This window comes from Spermophilus citellus (genome assembly GCF_964194105.1).
Source record: "Spermophilus citellus genome assembly, chromosome: 16".
Classification (NCBI taxonomy): Eukaryota; Metazoa; Chordata; class Mammalia; order Rodentia; family Sciuridae; genus Spermophilus; species Spermophilus citellus.
The window spans coordinates 11,430,887-11,447,969 of NC_138196.1; the positions used below are offsets into that span (position 1 = coordinate 11,430,887).

The 17,083-nt window shown below is 52.3% G+C and overlaps 1 protein-coding gene across 1 annotated transcript; it reads left to right on the forward strand.

The window, feature by feature from the left end:
• Positions 1-404: 404 nt before the first annotated feature.
• On the forward strand, positions 405-12,874 carry LOC308635031 (disabled homolog 2-interacting protein-like; the record flags this gene model as incomplete). The annotated part of the gene is made up of 8 exons (XM_081269305.1): positions 405-558; positions 2,172-2,270; positions 3,059-3,613; positions 5,986-6,130; positions 6,219-6,363; positions 8,856-9,092; positions 10,673-10,874; positions 12,692-12,874. The coding sequence occupies exons 1-8, from the start codon at positions 415-417 to the stop codon at positions 12,872-12,874; spliced, it is 1,710 nt and encodes a 569-aa protein (XP_081125431.1). The 5' UTR covers positions 405-414.
• Between the last annotated feature and the right edge of the window lie 4,209 nt (positions 12,875-17,083).

Sequence of the window (17,083 nt, forward strand, 5' to 3'; positions counted from 1 at the left end):
GGATGGGGACAGGGCTGACGCAGGGAAGGTGGGAAAGGCTACAGAACCCCAAAAAGCAGCCTAAATCTGGGCAGCTCTTCTCTTGGTGGGTCTCTGGGGCTGCTAAAGAGCCAGGTCCAACCCTGCCCTGCAGCCCAGTTTAAACCCAAGTGGTCATGGAATCCTCAGTTTCTTGCTGTCTTAGGGGCTGAACTTCTTACCTAGACCCCCACAGTGGGGAAGAGGAATTGGTGGGTTTGGGGGACACTCCTCCCACCAAGCCTGCCTGAAAACAAAGGGCAGCAAGGGTTGGAGGAGGAATGACTGCCGCTGAGGAGGGCAGTGGTGCAGGGACGAGACAAGTGGGTGGGGCACAGCCACCCCTCTTGGCCTGGCCCTGACACATCAACTGCCTACATCCTCAGGTCCCATCTGATGCCAAGGCTGAAGGAGTCTCGCTCCCACGAGTCCCTGCTCAGCCCCAGCAGTGCAGTGGAGGCGCTGGACCTCAGCATGGAGGAGGAGGTAGTCATCAAGCCTGTGCACAGCAGCATCTTGGGCCAGGACTACTGTTTTGAGGTAGGTCTCACCAGGGGAGAGGTTGGCAGCACCTTTGTCTATCTCTGACCAGGCCGGACTCCTCCAGACTCCTTTGGAATACTGTGTCCTTGGCAGTGGATAGTCTCTTTGAGACAGTGGCCACATCTGCTGATAGCTTTTGGCTCCTGGGAGACGAGAGACCCAGGGATGGGCTCCTAAGAATGGACCAGTGCCTGCTCTCTTTGTAAAACAGGTGACACTTCTGGGTCCCCAATGGGTAAAAATGAGTTAAGGAAAAAGAGCTGCTATAGAATTGCACAAGCCCAGAGCCCATGGTTGGAGCCTGCTCACCTAGTGTACTGTGGGATTGTGGAGAGTGCCCCCCCCCACTTTTCTGTGCCTGTTTTCCCATCTGTTCAATGAGAGCCCCAACTTCTTCTGCCCAGCATTCTGTGATCCAGGATTTAATTAAGAATATAAAGCCAAAATGTAACCTGGGAAGGGCCATTAGCTGGGATCCCCTGCACAGTCCCTCATGGTAGGTGGGGAGTCAGTGGACTAGAGAAGGCAAGATGCCAAAGTTCATGCAGCCAGGCTTGAGACCAAGCCAGGATCAGGTTATTACGCTGCAGGTGTTCTTGGGAGTTCCCAGTGGCGTCTCCCATTATTCCTATTGACTTCCTACTTCTGTTTCTGGGAAGATTCCTACCCTATCCCTACTGCCACCCCCAGCAATCATGCATAATTAAGGAAACTCTCAGAATGAATAAGCTGCCTTTGGGGACTAGTGTAAAAACCTCCCAACCTCTGTCCATGACCTGTGTCCTGTGTGCAGTTTCTGGTTTAAGACTCCTAGCTAAGCCAGGCAGCATCTGGACTCTGACTTCCTTGCCTGGGACAGACTGAGATGGCCTGTACCTGTCAGCTTGTTCATAACACAGTTTGCTACTCATGTATAGGCACTTGAGTGCCTGGATGAGAGATCTGGTTTTCCCCGTGGAACCCTTAGCATGGCACTGGGACAGTGGGGACAGAGTGGCAACAGCTCAGGCCAGGCTCCCTCTCCTTGAGGAAATGTCCAAGCTGCAACTAGAGAATGAACAGGAGTCGGGCAGGCAGGGGATGGTGAAGGTTCCAGGCAGGAGGACCCCAGGGCCTGACACACAGGTGTTAGGCTTTTTGTGGCCATCATTGTTGTCACTGTTGCTGGGCAAAAGAGAACCCTCAGAAGGTGTCAGCTAAGGGTGGAGAAGAATCTCCGGCCTGTCCTTGCTTGTCCTCTTGGGACTTTGGTTTCTACCTTTATGGCTATACTTGGGGTGAGCATTGCCCTCTGACCTGGGCAGAGTGCCCTGTAAGACTCATAAAGGTGATTTTCCTCTTTGAAAAGAAGGGCTCTGAGCCGGCAGAGATGAGGAGCCAGGCCTGAGAGCCAGGTGGCTCAGGCCAGGTTGCTCTACTGCTGCCCACCTGCTCTAGGACAGCAGGTCTCTGTGCCACCTGGGAAATGAGAGGTATAAGGGCAGTTGTGAGCCTTGTCCTACTGCCATTCAGAGGCTATGTGCAGACCTGGTGGTCTCAGAGGCCTTCCATCACTGCCCAGCCTTGCCATAGTCCCTTCCCCTGTAACACGTCCTGCCTGCCCCCAACAGGTGACAACATCGTCAGGAAGCAAGTGCTTTTCCTGCCGGTCAGCAGCCGAGCAGGATAAGTGGATGGAGAACTTGCAGCGAGCAGTGCACCCCAACAAGGTAGGTCTGGGCCTCCTTTCTCTGGAGCATGGGGGATTAAGGCGAGACTCCAACATGAGGGAGCAGGAGGGATGCATTGCTGGTGGTGCACTCTGGGACTGGGGTGGAGGCAGAGCCCAGTTAAACTCTGGAAGAGGAGTGTGAGTTATTCAGTCTGAGATACTTGCCATGTGCCAGTTCCCAGAGGTACACATGTGGGAAGCTGGGCCAGAGAAAAGGGAGTTGGGCATTTGATACAATCCTTGTGCCTGTCCCATGTTCCCTGGCTAACTCTAGCTCATCCATCCCATTCCAGCTTAGACATTTGCCCCCTCAGCCAGGCAGGCACCCTGGCCCACATTGGCTCCTCCATCTGGTCAGGACTCTAACTCCTATGTGTGTTCCTCCCCACTGACATGTTGACCTGGGCTGAATCCTGGCCTCCATGACATCACTAAAGTATCACCTCTCAGCAAACTGAGAAAGTGCTAACAATAGTACCATGATCAGTGATGTGGCAGGCATTGTGTTATCTTCTTTCCTCAGTCTCACTCTGATGTGGTGGTTATTTTATTCCCATTTTATACAAAAGCTAACTGAGGCCAGATGAAGTCATTTGCCCAAGGTCAGTAAGCTGGTGCAAGGCAGACAAGAGAGGCAGCCCATGTCATGTCCGGCTGACCCATCCCCCACACCCAACCCCTTCACCACCATCTTTGGAGCCCCTCCCACATCTCAGAGGAGTTCCCAGCTCTGGGCTGGCTGGGTAGGCAGGTGACAGCCCCAGCTGACACCCAGGGCCCCTACAGGATAACAGCCGGCGTGTGGAGCACATTTTGAAACTGTGGGTGATTGAAGCCAAGGACCTGCCAGCCAAGAAGAAGTACCTGTGTGAGCTGTGCTTGGATGATGTGCTCTATGCTCGTACGACGGGCAAGCTCAAGACGGACAATGTCTTCTGGGGAGAACACTTCAAGTTTCACAACCTGCCACCTCTGCGCACAGTCACCGTCCACCTCTACCGGGAGACTGATAAGAAGAAGAAGAAGGAGCGCAACAGCTACCTGGGCCTGGTGAGCCTTCCCGCTGCCTCTGTGGCGGGGCGGCAGTTCGTAGAGAAGTGGTACCCTGTGGTGACGCCCAACCCCAAGGGTGGCAAGGGCCCCGGACCCATGATCCGCATCAAGGCACGCTACCAGACCATCACCATCCTGCCCATGGAGATGTACAAGGAGTTTGCCAAGCACATCACCAATCACTACCTGAGGCTCTGTGCAGCCCTTGAACCCATCCTCAGTGCCAAGACCAAAGAGGAGATGGCGTCTGCCCTGGTGCACATCTTGCAAAGCACAGGCAAGGTGAAGGTGCGTGTGGGAAGGCCTGGTGATGGGCACTGGGCTTTTTGCCTTTACTTTGTCCATGTTAAGTACAGGTCAGCTCTAGTGGAGGTTTGGGGACAGGCGTCACACCCAGATGGTCTCCCTGAACCTGCATGGCAGGGCAGTCCAAGGCTTATGGAGCTGTGGATGGGTTGGTGGCTGGTAGTGAGGGGGTAGGTGTGCCTTCAGATGCCCTCCCCTATTAACCCTGTGGGCTGACCCTGAGGAGGTTATGTAGTTGAGCTCTTCCGGAACACATGGGACGCACAATCCGCCAGCCCAGTGACACAGACACATATACCATTCAGGACGTCCCTAGCAGGCAGTTACCAGCCCTAGCCTTTTCCTAACACTTTCACATCCAGACACAGATTTCACATGCACAGGTAGATGATCATCCAGACCCAGCCCCAGGGCCCCTTAGGAGTGGTGATCAGACAGCCATGTAGGCAGGCCCCACTTCCTGGCTAGAGGATCCCAGCTCCCCTCACCCTACCCTTACCTTTCTCCTGCCACTGAAAATAGGCCCACGCAGCAGCCCCCGCACTTGGTTTGGAGGACAAGTAGGCTTCTGGACTGGTGCCCCTTGGAGGAGGCACCTGTCCAGCTCAGTGGAACGTGGCTCCCGGCCTCACCTGTGGGAAGTCTTCCCCTTTTTGCCATGCCTCCTGGCTGCCCAGAGCCCGTAGAAGAAGAAGGGCTAAACTTTGAATGAACTATCCTTCTGTGACAGGGATAGACCCCAAATGCCAGGCTAGGGAACTGGGCCTTAGCCCTCTGGTTGTGGCGTGGTTTGAGAATAATGATGTGAGTGATGGGTAGGGGATGCCTTGGATCAAGGTCCTGAGCTCTCAATCAGGAGAGGTACAGGTAGGGAGCCAGGCTTGGGTGTCACCAGATTCTTGACTGCATGAGGTCCTTTGTCCTCTTACCTGTTTCTAAAGGTCCTGGCAGGGGAAGGCTATGACTAGACTCCCATGGCCCCTAAAGGCCCTTCTAGTTCCCACTATCTGTTGAACTGTCACCATATGAAAGAGGGACTTCACCACGCATCTGTGGGGAGATCTGCCTTCCTCCATGTTGGCCCACCTCCTCACCTTGCCCATGGCCTTTATACTTGCTGGTTGAGGCTGCCAGATGGACCACAGGCTGCACTATCCCTATTTATTGGTCAGTGGTGAGCTGAGGGTGCTAGGAAAGAGTGATTGGCAAAAGCCTGTGGCCCAGAGATGGAATGAGGGAGACAGCAGAGGCCTGAGCCTTTCTTGCTGCTGGGTCTCTCATCTTTCAATCCCTGGTCCCCAGGGCTGCTGTGGTGGAACTCCAGGGAAGATGTGGTTTTTAACCTTTGCTCTGTGTACTCAGAGGTTGGGAGCCTAGAGGTTTTCTGCACATCAGGAAGTAGTCCTTGAGCACATTATCCCAGTGAGGCCAGTGATAACATCCCCTTGGTCCCTCCTGTCTGTCTTGTTGGCCAGCCTTGATCTCTGGCTCCAGATCTCAATTCTTTATTTCAAAAGGCTCCCCAATTGGCACATCAGAGTGGGAAACTCCCTGGCCCATGCTGAGTCCTTGCAGGCTCTGAGCTAGCTGGTCTCCTGTCCCAGCTGTTACCCTCCCCTCAGTTGGCCTGCCTCTCTTCTTCCTCTCCCCCAGGTCATAGGTTGGCTCTGGACATGATGAGGCAAGGTCTCCAGAGGAAGGGAGCTACCGTCCAGTTAGGAAAGGGTGGCTGAGGCTTCTCTGCCAGGACCTTCCCTTGACACTGTGTAGGACCTGATGGGTGAGGGCCTTACTAGGTGCAATCTGGGGGCCACAACAATGAGAAGCAGTGGTGCCACAGCCTGCCTCCCAGCCAGAGCCCTGCCAGGTGGACCTTATTCTTCTAAGTATAGAGCAACTGGATCACTCAGTCCTCCTTCTCTCATCCTTACCCATGGGCTGCAGAGGACAAACCATGTCATATGGGGAGCCCCCACCAAACTCTGATAGGTCCCGGCAGCTGTTTGTACTTGGCACATGGTGTGGAAGGACGGGTGACCTCTCCTATGGCAGCCAATCTGGACATGATGGTGGAGCTTGAGGCTCAATATGGCATGTTACCATCCAGCCCTGCCTCCTATCCTTATGCCCAGCTCTGATGTCATCAGCTCCAAGCTCAGCCTCACTAGGCTTCCCACCCTGCCTGCTCTACTCAGCAGCCCCCAAGATGGGTGCTGCGTTCCTCTCTAGATCCCCAGTGGTGTGGTGAAGGAACAAGCTTGAGAAGCAGGGACTTCTCTGTCCAGGTCCGGAGTCCTCAGGTCCTGCCTACCAGGCCAGCTTAGGTTCCATTTGCTCACCCCCTGCCTCCCCAGGACTTTCTGACGGACCTGATGATGTCAGAGGTGGACCGCTGTGGAGACAATGAGCACCTCATCTTCCGTGAGAATACACTGGCCACGAAGGCCATTGAGGAGTACCTCAAACTGGTGGGCCAGAAGTACTTGCAGGATGCACTAGGTAGGGAGGGGGTGGACTGTCAGGTGGGCAGAGGATTGGTGTTGTCTGCCCAACCCTGACTCCTTCCTCCCTGCCCACCTGGCCACAGGTGAGTTCATCAAAGCTCTGTACGAGTCAGATGAGAACTGTGAAGTGGACCCAAGCAAGTGCTCAGCCTCTGACCTCCCTGAGCACCAGGGCAACCTCAAGATGTGCTGCGAACTAGCCTTCTGCAAGATCATCAACTCCTACTGGTCAGTGCTCACCCCATGACCCTTTGAGGACATTGCATTCCCTTTTGGACCAGGTCTTCCTGCCCTGTTGTCTTGCCTGTCTTCTCTGCTGTCAGAGTGCTCACAGTGTGCTAGGCCCAAGGTCAGAATCCACCTGCTGCCTGACTCACTGAGTTACTGGGTAGCCAGACTCCTGTCCTGGTCTTTTTCGGGCTCTCTTGAGCATAGGAGAGTATTCCAGAATGTCAACAAGACACAGTTGAAACTGTAATAACCTGGACACAGCAGTCGAGTTCCTGGTGAGCACCTGTATGCGTGTGTTGCCCAGGCTATAGCATGGAATGGAGCTGGCCAAGCTCTGTTCAAGCACCCACCAGAGATGACTCCTCACCCGTCCTAGTAGTAATGGTGCTCATGTCATGGGCTTGTGATCAGGCCCAGCAGGGACATGTGTGCGTATCTGAGCACCAGGCAGCCTAGGACTAGAGAACAAAAAGAAAGGGGTGGTTTTAAATAGAGCAGGGTCTGTAGGCCACACCAGCCCCAGAACAGAGCAGGTGCGCATGGGAGTAGGCTGCTCACATGGAACCATATCAGAACTTGGATTGGTCCTGGTGACCTTACAGGGAAGCTAACTTCAAAGGTAGCTTCTTGTTCCTGGACACATGTGTGACAGCTGTTGACCTGGTGCCAGGTACATCCTTGCTGTGTGGTGGCACACAAGTGTCATGTGTGTAGGTGGGCTTCCTGCCAGCCTGAGTAATAACTCTCATACCAAAAGAGCCACCTAGGCTTCAGCTTATGCCACAGCTGCAGCTCAGGCCTGGTGTCCCCTCCTGTCCTAGCCCTCTGGTTCTTTTACTCTCCACCCACCTTGATCTGTCACACTCCTGTCCTAAGGCTTTACACCTGTCCCTCTGTGGCCCATCATCTGACCACATGTGGTCTGCTTATTCCTCCTGGGTCCCTTCTGTTGAAGCCCTGATCCCTTTGGAATGGGATCATGTCTGCATCTGAATGAGTTTCCTACACAGGCTGGGAGCACTCTGGAGGCAGGTGGGTCCACCAGCTCAGGGCTAGGCATGCAGAGAGCCAAACAACAGGCAAAAACAGGCCTGCTAGGTGAGCAGCCTCCTGGGGAGGTGGTTGAAGGGAATGGCCAGGGCCAGGATGTTGGGTGCCCATGTGCCCAGTCTCTTAGCCATTGTTACACAAGGTACTCATCTGGGGCCAGTGGGACACCTTGGAGCCTGGGGGCAACCAGAGAGCCTTGAACTATTTGGGAACATTGTTTTTATCCCCCACTGGGCTGGGACACCCTCTGTCCCCCATTCCTGGGCAGCTGAGTGTGGGTTACAGGAAAAACATTTCTGTGGACAAGGATTTTTCATTTTCTGTTTCTGGCATCTGTCAGATGCTTCTTTCTTTTGGGACAAGGTCATCAGTAGATATCATCACTCAGTACCTAGGTGTCCCTGCCCAGTCCTATGCCACGTGCTTTGAGAGGCCCAGGGCTAAAGACACTCCCACCTCCTTTTCTCCCTAGGCACCCTCAATTCCACTGACATTCATTACCACCGAGCCTGCTGGGTTGGCTGCTGGGCTTGCCCCAATGAGCATTTCAGGCCTAGCAAGCCCCCTGTGGCCTTGGCACCTCAGCCTGATGGTGATTCTGTGAGCTTGGCAGGGTAGGCTTTGTTTTCAGTTTAGGTGACAGGATGCTAAAGCCTAGGCAGGGCCAGGGTCTTGGTCAGGTCACCCTGAGATTATGACAGCAGGCATAGACAGGGTTTAAGGATCACTGGGCCTGGCCTGCCCCAGAGTAGAAAGATGGGAAGGTCACTTAAAGATGGGCCAGGTGGGCATGACTGTGGCTGGGCAGAATTCCCAGTGGAGCCAGGAACCCTGTGTTGGTCCTCTGTGTCACCCTGAAGAAGTTGCTGCCTTTGTTTCCATCCCATCTAGAGCATGGCAAGCTGTGTTCTCCCCTGTGGTTAAGGGTGGTTTCTCCATCACTCCAAGCTCTGCATAAAACCTTACATTCCTATGACAATGTTCAGGCAAAGGGAGTGTCTCAAAAGCCAGTGATGAGAACACAGGCACAGTGATGTGTCCCTGTCGGTTTCCTCGCTACTCCACCAAGTGCCTGCCATTTCAATGGAAAGATGTGTTACCGCTTGGGGGAGGTGATGAGGCGGAGCCGACTCCCCAACTGAGCTTGTCTCTCAGTTCAGTTGGCCCTTTCAATGAGAGTCCACCCTAACTGAAGCTTGGGTCTCCTGCTTGCTGAGCACTGGCTCTGCTGCCCTGGGCTGGGCACTCTCCTGCGTGGACTCAGTTCCCCAGGAGCCCTGCCTGCTGGGTAACTGACAGGCTGAGTGACATGCCCAGAGCTCCAATTTCATGCCCCTGCAGGGGAGATGTAAGGGTCAGAACTCAGGGTTCCATGTAGCCCAGATCTGTCCTGGGCCCCTGTCTGATTACCAGGACCACCATCGTCTGTCCCTATGCAGTGTCTTTCCACGGGAGCTCAAAGAGGTGTTTGCCTCATGGCGGCAGGAGTGCAGTAGTCGTGGCCGGCCAGACATCAGCGAGCGTCTCATCAGCGCCTCCCTCTTTCTGCGTTTCCTCTGCCCAGCCATCATGTCACCCTCACTCTTCAACCTGCTGCAGGAGTACCCTGATGACCACACTGCCCGCACCCTCACCCTCATTGCCAAGGTTACCCAGAACCTGGCCAACTTTGCCAAGTGAGTGCCTTAGCCTGGGTTGGGCAGAGACAGCAAGGTTGGAGTCCACAGAGACAGGGCCTATGTGTTTCTGCCCCCCGCAAACTGGGCTGGGGTAACAGGCCCTGCTTTTGTCCCTGCCATTCTCAGTTCTTCCCTTCCCCCTATTTCAAAATAAAACCTCCTCCACACCTCATCCTCCTAGTAAAAGTACTTGCCATTTTGGTACATTTCCTTAAATTTCAAAGAGGAGATATTTTTCCTTCTGCTCTTTTGAATTAACATATTATCCATCCTGAGGATTCTGCCATGTCCCTTAACATTCCTAAGCTCCATTTTGAAATGAATGACCAATGTTCTTCCAAAGCAGAGCAGCCCGGGCCTCTAGCACATTTCCTGGGCATTTGGACAGTCAGGTTGTTTCAGACTGACTCAGATTAATGCTGTCAGGATGTCTTTTCTTATAATGCACTTCTGGTGTTTTCAGCTGCATTCTTAGAGCAAGTGGGTAGAAGTGGAAGGGCTGGGTCATTTTGTCATTCATTCACAAAGTGTGGGTTGAGCCCTGTTTCAGGCTATCTTCATAGATAAGTCGGCCCTGGTCCCAGCTCTTAAAGCTGAGCACATTAAACAGGGAGACATGGAGTAAAAGCAGTATATAGTCATATACCAGAGACCAAGTCACATATCAAGAGCGCCCTGGGTCTGTGGGGAGAGAAGACAGGAAGGCCTCAAATGATGTGCTCTCCTAGCTGCATGTGAGGGTAAGGCATTCACCTGGCTCAAGGGGAAGCAGGAGCAAAGACTGGTGTATCAGGGAGTGCCATGGTGCTATAGAAGTGCACCAAGTGGAGCATCAAGTGCCAGGCCAGGAGAAGCAGAAGACAAGATTCAAGAGGACAGCAGGGACCAGAGGGCCACACAAGGCAGAGGGAGCCACCAAGGATTTTAAATAAGCAGGAGGATGGTTCAGCTCTCTTCTGGATCTGAAAAGAACACCCAGTCAGCAGGGGGATGAGACCAGAGACCTGGGAGGAGAGCATAGCCATGTTTTGTCAAAAAGCAAGGTGGTATAGGAGACAGTGACTGCAAGTGAAGTGGTCAAGGTAGACAGCAGGCCTTGCCATTGGGGTTGAGGAAGGAGGACCCAGCAAATGCCAGGCTTCTGGCTCGGGCATCTATGCTTAGAATAGGAAGTTCAGAAAGAAGGCATGAGTTTGGGGAGCCATCAGTAGCTCCAGAGTTGGCCAGGTTGAGCAGGAGAGACTACAGGGTGGGGAGGGGTGTTCTGAAGGAGCAGAGACCTGGGCCAAGCATGGATCAAAAAATCATCTGTGCACATAGCATTGCAAACTGGAGGAAAAGAGGAAGGAGACTCTAATGGGCGATAAATGGGGAGTCAAAGAATATTCTAGGTCTTGTGGTTATAGGTCTTAAAAAGGGTCACCACTTTTGGTCTTGATATCCTGGGTCATGGCAGGTTCAGTTGACTTGGAGCATCAGTGGGTGGGAGCTGGCTGCAGTGGGTAGTGGGAATGGGAATTGAGGGAGTGGAGTGGCTCAGAGAAGGGGCCCTTACCCTGGCTGCCCTCTCTTCCCAGATTTGGCAGCAAGGAGGAGTATATGTCATTCATGAACCAGTTCCTGGAGCACGAGTGGACCAACATGCAGCGCTTCCTGCTGGAGATCTCCAACCCCGAGACCATCTCCAATACAGCTGGCTTCGAGGGCTACATTGACCTGGGCCGCGAGCTCTCCAGCCTGCACTCACTGCTCTGGGAGGCCGTCAGCCAGCTGGAGCAGGTGCCTGTAGCTGTGGGTGAGGGTGGGTCCTAAGGCCACCGTAAGCCCCAGGGCAGCCATGAGGTCAGAGGGTTTGTCTCTGTGGCATGAAACAGCCCACCAAGGTGCCAGTAGCCCTGGGTTCCAGCCCAGGCCCTGTAGAATACACTGGGTGTCTCTGGGCTCTGTTTTCCTTTATGGACAAGTGTCACGTTTGCTCTCTGGCACCTGCCAGAGCACTCAGTATTGGGGCAAACCTTTCTAGGGCTGGGACTATGGCTCAGTGGTGGAGCTCTTGCCAAGCATGCACAAGGCCCTGGGCTCAATCCCCAGCACTGCAAAAACAGAATAGGAAAAAATAAAATAAAATAAAACCTTTTTAGAATTACCCTTGACTGTCAATTGGCAAGATAATTCCCTCAGCACCTCTGACATTGCTTTGGTCACTTGGACTGAGTTCTTCTCAGCCTGGAGTTCCACTAAACCCCCAGTGGCCTCACAGTGAGCAGTTTCTTGGCATTGGCCTGCTAGAAACCACTTCTCAAATATCTGTTGCTTTTCAGGTCTCCGGGGTCCATTTTACAAAGTAGTTAATACTGAAACCAGGTAGAAAGGCCTTCCTGCCTCCTAGTCCATTTGAGGTGACACTCAGAGCACTCTGGTATGCCACCTTCTAAACATGTTCTTTGCATGTGTAGCTGTACACATGCAGGTGCAGACATTTACAGTTCTCCTTCCTTTTGTTTTCAAGTGAAAACTTCCAGTGTACACTGATATGTTTCTCACTATCATAGGCATCTGTCCTCATGTGCATCCTATACCACCACTGTGCTAAAAAACGTGTAGACTTCCCTGTCCCATGAACAGTTTGTTCCATCAATCTCCTAGTGACGTATCTGTGGGTTAGTCCCAGCTCTCCACTGAAACGGCTGCTGTTGCAATCGCAGTTTCTCTCATTTATATCCCTTTGTCTTTGTCTGTGAGAGAAACATGAGGGAGATATGGAAATGAAGGCCAAGCCCCTCTCTTCCTCTAATTCTGAGCCCTCTGCTACAGCCTACACCAGTCACAGTCATTGTCACCACTTGCCAAGCTCCTGTGCTGGTCACTGTCCCATGGATCTCACAGCTAAGTAGGAAGTATGGAAGGTAATCAGCATTGTTACCCAGGTGATATGGTACAACAAGGATTTGAAATCAAGCTGTTGGCCTCCACGAATCTGTTGACTATGAGATTCACTTTTCTTCTCTTGTTTATGCATGCATTTTCACAAGGGACTTTGTGCAAAAGCAGTGGCCTCCTCCTCTAGCTCAACTCCATAGCCCAGAATCCTCTGCACCATGTCTGAAGCATGACAAGGTTTAGAAGGGCTGAGGTCCAGCACCAGTTGATGCCTGCTCTGTGCCTAGACCATCTCCACTGAGTTTGGGTCAGCCCACTTTGTGGAGCAGATAGTAGAGGGACTCCTTAGAGGCCTCTTGGGTGGAGAGGTATAGGCTGGGAAATTCTGGGATTCTAAGCGTGGGAATCCAATTCTGGGATTTCTTCTTTGAGGGTACCAGAGCAGGACAAACTAACATGAGGCTTGGACTAGGTCAGCATCTCTTCCTGTGGGCTTTGCATTCCTACCCCAGAAATAATCTAGGGAGCTGGTAATAAATGCAGATTTACAGATTGCTGGGCTTGTCCTTTCCAAGGCCCTCTGGGTCTGACTGTGGGGTCCAGAATCTGCATTGCTTATAGGCTCCTTGGTGGTTTTGAACCACAGTGACTGCGGCATACCTAACCTCAACAAGTGGCCTTAGTAGGTCACACCTGGCTTTTTTGTGTCTTTGCAGAGCATTGTGTCCAAATTGGGACCTCTGCCTCAGATCCTGAGGGATGTCCACACTGCACTGAGCACCCCAGGCAGCGGGCAACTCCCTGGGACCAACGATCTGGCTTCCACACCAGGCTCTGGCAGCAGCAGCATCTCAGCTGGACTGCAGAAGATGGTGATCGAGAACGATCTCTCTGGGTAAGAGCTCCTAGGTGTGCTGAGTGTAGTGGGGCATGCATGCAGACTAGGCACAGCCCATCTGTGGTCTCTGATGGGGGAGAGGATGCCCATGTGATTATTTAGGAAACAAGCCTGGTCAGACTCTAAATGTTTGATGCAGACCCTAAGTGGTAAACCTCCATTTGAAAAACCAGGGAAGTCTTCCTGGAGAAGGAGATGGTGTCATTTTTTTACCTTTTCAGGAAAAGTAGCATTTCCATTGGTGGAAAAGTCCTTCTAGGTAAAGGGGCAAGCACAAGCAAGGGCCTGGAGAAGAATAATCTGTGTTCAGGTACAATTCCTGGTCCCAAACACCTTCAGATCCCCTGTGCTTGTTTGAAGCACTCATTCTGGTATTTCTTGGACCTGTATCAGGAGCTCCTTAAGTGGTGCTTAAGAGTATGTTCAGTAGGAGCCCAGGTGGCTCTACTGGGCTTTGAGTCTAGGACCCCAGAAAACAGAGGTGCTGAGATCCAGCCTCCCTGAGCCCACAAGTCGGTGGCCCCATCTCAGCCTGGGGCCGCAGCTCCAGGACACACTCCCAGGCACAAAGAGAAACGAAATAAACAGGTGCTGCTGATGGGGGACAGATGCCTGAGAGAAGGCAGAGCATGCCGGGAGATTCCTAACACTCCAGCGGGGCCTGGATGGCGGGCTGCTTGAGGGCAGGGTCACCTTGGGCTCATTCTTTTGACCTGTGACTTGGTAAACATCTTGTCCACTCCTACAGGGTGTCCTCTTCCGGGGGCACTTGGCCTCCAGCCTCCACCTCTCGGCCTGCCTTCCTCTCTATCAAAGTGCTTTGCTTCCTCAGCTTCTCCATGTCAGGAGCACTGAGGTGAGGTGGCCTCTGGCAGCAGGGTTTGGAATGCACAGCCAGAAGGTTCTTGGCAGGGAAAACTGCCTCCTAGGGACCTTGGCAAGAACCGTCCAGAAGCATGGGCAGAATCAATGTCCCTGAAGTTCGATGGGTCCTTCTCACAGAAACACTGAATGAAGAGCATCCCCAACTTTCCTAGAACCAGAAAAACACACAGCCCTGGGCCCCCAGAGATGGCTCGTCTGGCCTCATTTACAGATGAGGAAATGAGATCCAGATGGGGGAGTGACTTCTCAAAACCACAGACAAGGAATTTGCAGAGCCAGGATTCTTTCCTAAGGCGCTCGCTTACCCAGAAGCAGGTGGGGAGACACCCAGGTGCACAGGGGAGGGAACTTTCAAGAAGCTACCAGATGGGTGGAGATAGCCAGGAAAAGCCAGGTGAGGTGAGACCAGGCTCTAGGAGGAGGTGGGCGAGCAGAGCTTTGGGGAGAGGACTCCAGGCAGAGAGGACTCCCTGGGGCCTGGTGCAAGGAAAGCAGCTCCAGGAGGCGCTGGGGAGCTGCATGGCCAGCCAGGGGGACACAGTCCAGGGGTCACCACAGCCGGGCTTAAGGAGAAGACCGGGGGTGCACATTTTATCCCATCATTAGAGAGGAGGCTCTAGAAGATTCCCCAAGAAGGGAGGGTAAGATGCGTACAGTGGTGCACACTTGTAATCCCAGCGATCCAGAGGCCAAGGCAGGAGGATTGCAAGTTCAAGGCCAGCCTTACCAACTTAGACCCTGTGTCAAAACAAACAAACAAAAAATTAAAAAGGGCTGGGGATGTAGCTCCGTGATAGAGCTTCCCAGGGTTCAATCAGAAGAGGAAGGAGGTGGGGATAAAGTTGGAAGGGAAGTGTCCTGCCCTGGCCAAGCAAGAGTCACTGCTAGGAAGTTAAGTTATAGGGAAGGAAAGAAACAAGGGAGGAGAGGAGAGAGAGAGAGACTAAAATAAAGAGAGGATGGACAGGGGTCGGGAGGAAAGAGGGAAGAAAGGGAAAGCAAGAAGGCAAGCAAGAGAGGCTTTCTGGCTCAGGACTGGCCACAAACCATAGCTTTTCTTCTGGTTTGACCATAAATAAGATGAGCTGCCCATCAACATCTCTGTCCCTTGTTGACTGCCCCAAAGAAAGTGCTGCTAAAACCATTATTTCCAGGGGAGGGAATGTTCTCTCTCTTTACCTAGTTGTGTACTTGGAAGTCTTCCGTTTTCTAAGGTTATTAAATTCCACCACTGGCATTTACATATCTAATTTTAAACGGCAGAAACAAGGAGAGAGACAAGTATTTTTATACCCTTGGGTTCATTTTTTAAAAACTGTCTGTGTTCTTTTTTATTTCTGGATTATTTTTCCATGACAATGTATTACCTGTTTTTTAAAATTAAGTACATAAACAATATGTGAAAGCACAAATATAAAAAGTTAATGTATTGGATCTTCTCAAGATTTTGAAGAGTGTCTTCTTTAGAAGTAAAAGGTGAATCTAGTAGGACGAGCCTGAGATCAGTATGGGTCCTGATTCCATCACCACAATTCCATAAGCTGTACAACTTTCAGAGGAAAAGTCCTCTCTGGGCCTCAAAATTCTTATCTATACAATTGGAATAATCATCTTCCTTCCCCAGGGATTTGTAAAGATTAAAAAAAAAAATGACACAATGTATATGTATGTTCTTGCAAAAGGGACTCTAAATACAACAAGTCACCAAAAAAATGTGAGCTCCTCTTATTCGTTATCTAAACAGATTTTTAAAACAAGTTCTTTAGCCACCAAACCCTGTGGGAACGGGGTTCCCCATCCTGCTGTTCTCTCTTTGCCAAGTTAATCTCTCACCCAGGTCTCAGCTCAGATACCACACCGCTGTCTGGTGGTCCCCTGCTACCACTCTTCCCTACTGGTAATGCTGGCCACACGCTCCTTGGCGTCATCTCTCCAACAGGTCAAGCCCAGCCACACCTGGCCCTTGCGCCTGCCCCTCCTCCGCCTGGGACCCCCTGCCCCCTCATCCCTGGGCTTTCCTGCTCCCTGTGTTCAGATCCCTGCAGAAGCCACGTTAGAGCACTTGGCCTCCTCTGCCACCCCTATAAGTGACATGCCGTCCCCTCCACACTCCCCGACCTCGTAACCCACCCTGCTTTCTCCTTCCCTGTGGCACTTAGGGTCACGACATTCTGCTCTAGATGGAGGTGGCTGGGAGGGGCTCCTCAGGAGGACAGCGATTCCTCAGCTCCTGGCTCTCAACGTGTCTTAGTTAAGGTGATGGTTGATGCACAAGCCACTCGCTCCCTGCGCAGCCAGGCCTGGGGCAATCTCCTATTATGCACCTTGGAGCATCTGTGAACAAATGAGTGAATGAAGGAAAAGGTAAGGCCCTCCTGTGACAATGAGGATGACAGACAGAAAGACAAACCCCTGGGCCCTGGGTGAGATTTCCAGCCACAGAATAACCACCTGTGAAGCAGCCCACCTACGGACGTGCCCAAGTCATTTTGAAACAGGACTTTGATTCCTTGAAGCTGTTGAGCTCCTAATAGACACCTTTCATCTGGTCAGAAACATGGCCCCTGTCTGGCCTCCTTGGACCTGAGTTCCGGTGGCTGATGCTGTTTGCCCGGCCCTGGGCTCTGCTTCCTTAGTAACAAGCTCCCATTATCCAATCACTCACTTGGAGCTGGCTCCTGGTAATTCACCTCTGAGGTTTGCCAGTTTCTGAAGGGCCCTCAGGTCACTGCCATAATAGAAGTCGCTGAATACCACTCCTCCCGCACTGGGCTCTTACTTTTGTTTTCAAAAGCCTGACTCTGCCAAAGGCAATTATGCCAGGAGGTGTCAGGCTGTTACTTTGGAGCCAGGGTGAAGAAGTGGGAAGGGGTGGAGAAGAGGCCATTTTCTTTGTGGTCCTGGGGATTAAACCCAGAGCCTCCCACAGGGTAGGCAGGTGTTCTAACACTGAGCCACATCCCTGGTCCTTTTAATTTTATTAGGAGGGAGGGTCTTGCTAAATGTTGAGGTTGGCCTCAAATAAACTTGCAATCCTCCTGCCTTAGCCTCCTGAGTTAACTGGGATTACAGGTGTGTGCCACCATGCCAGGCCAATCTCACTTATCTTTGATAACAGGATGACGAAAAGTCAGAAAGTTCTTCAGGTGGGCTAGCCGAGCCAATGGGATCTAAGCTGGCCACCAGACTGACCACCAGACAACCTCTGACTTCATAGAGTTCCATCTGTATGGTAAATGACACACTCCGGTGCCATGACAGGGGCCAATTGCCATTTGAGGACCAGAAAGAATCATAAAAGGAGCATAAAAGGGGGTGCCTGAAT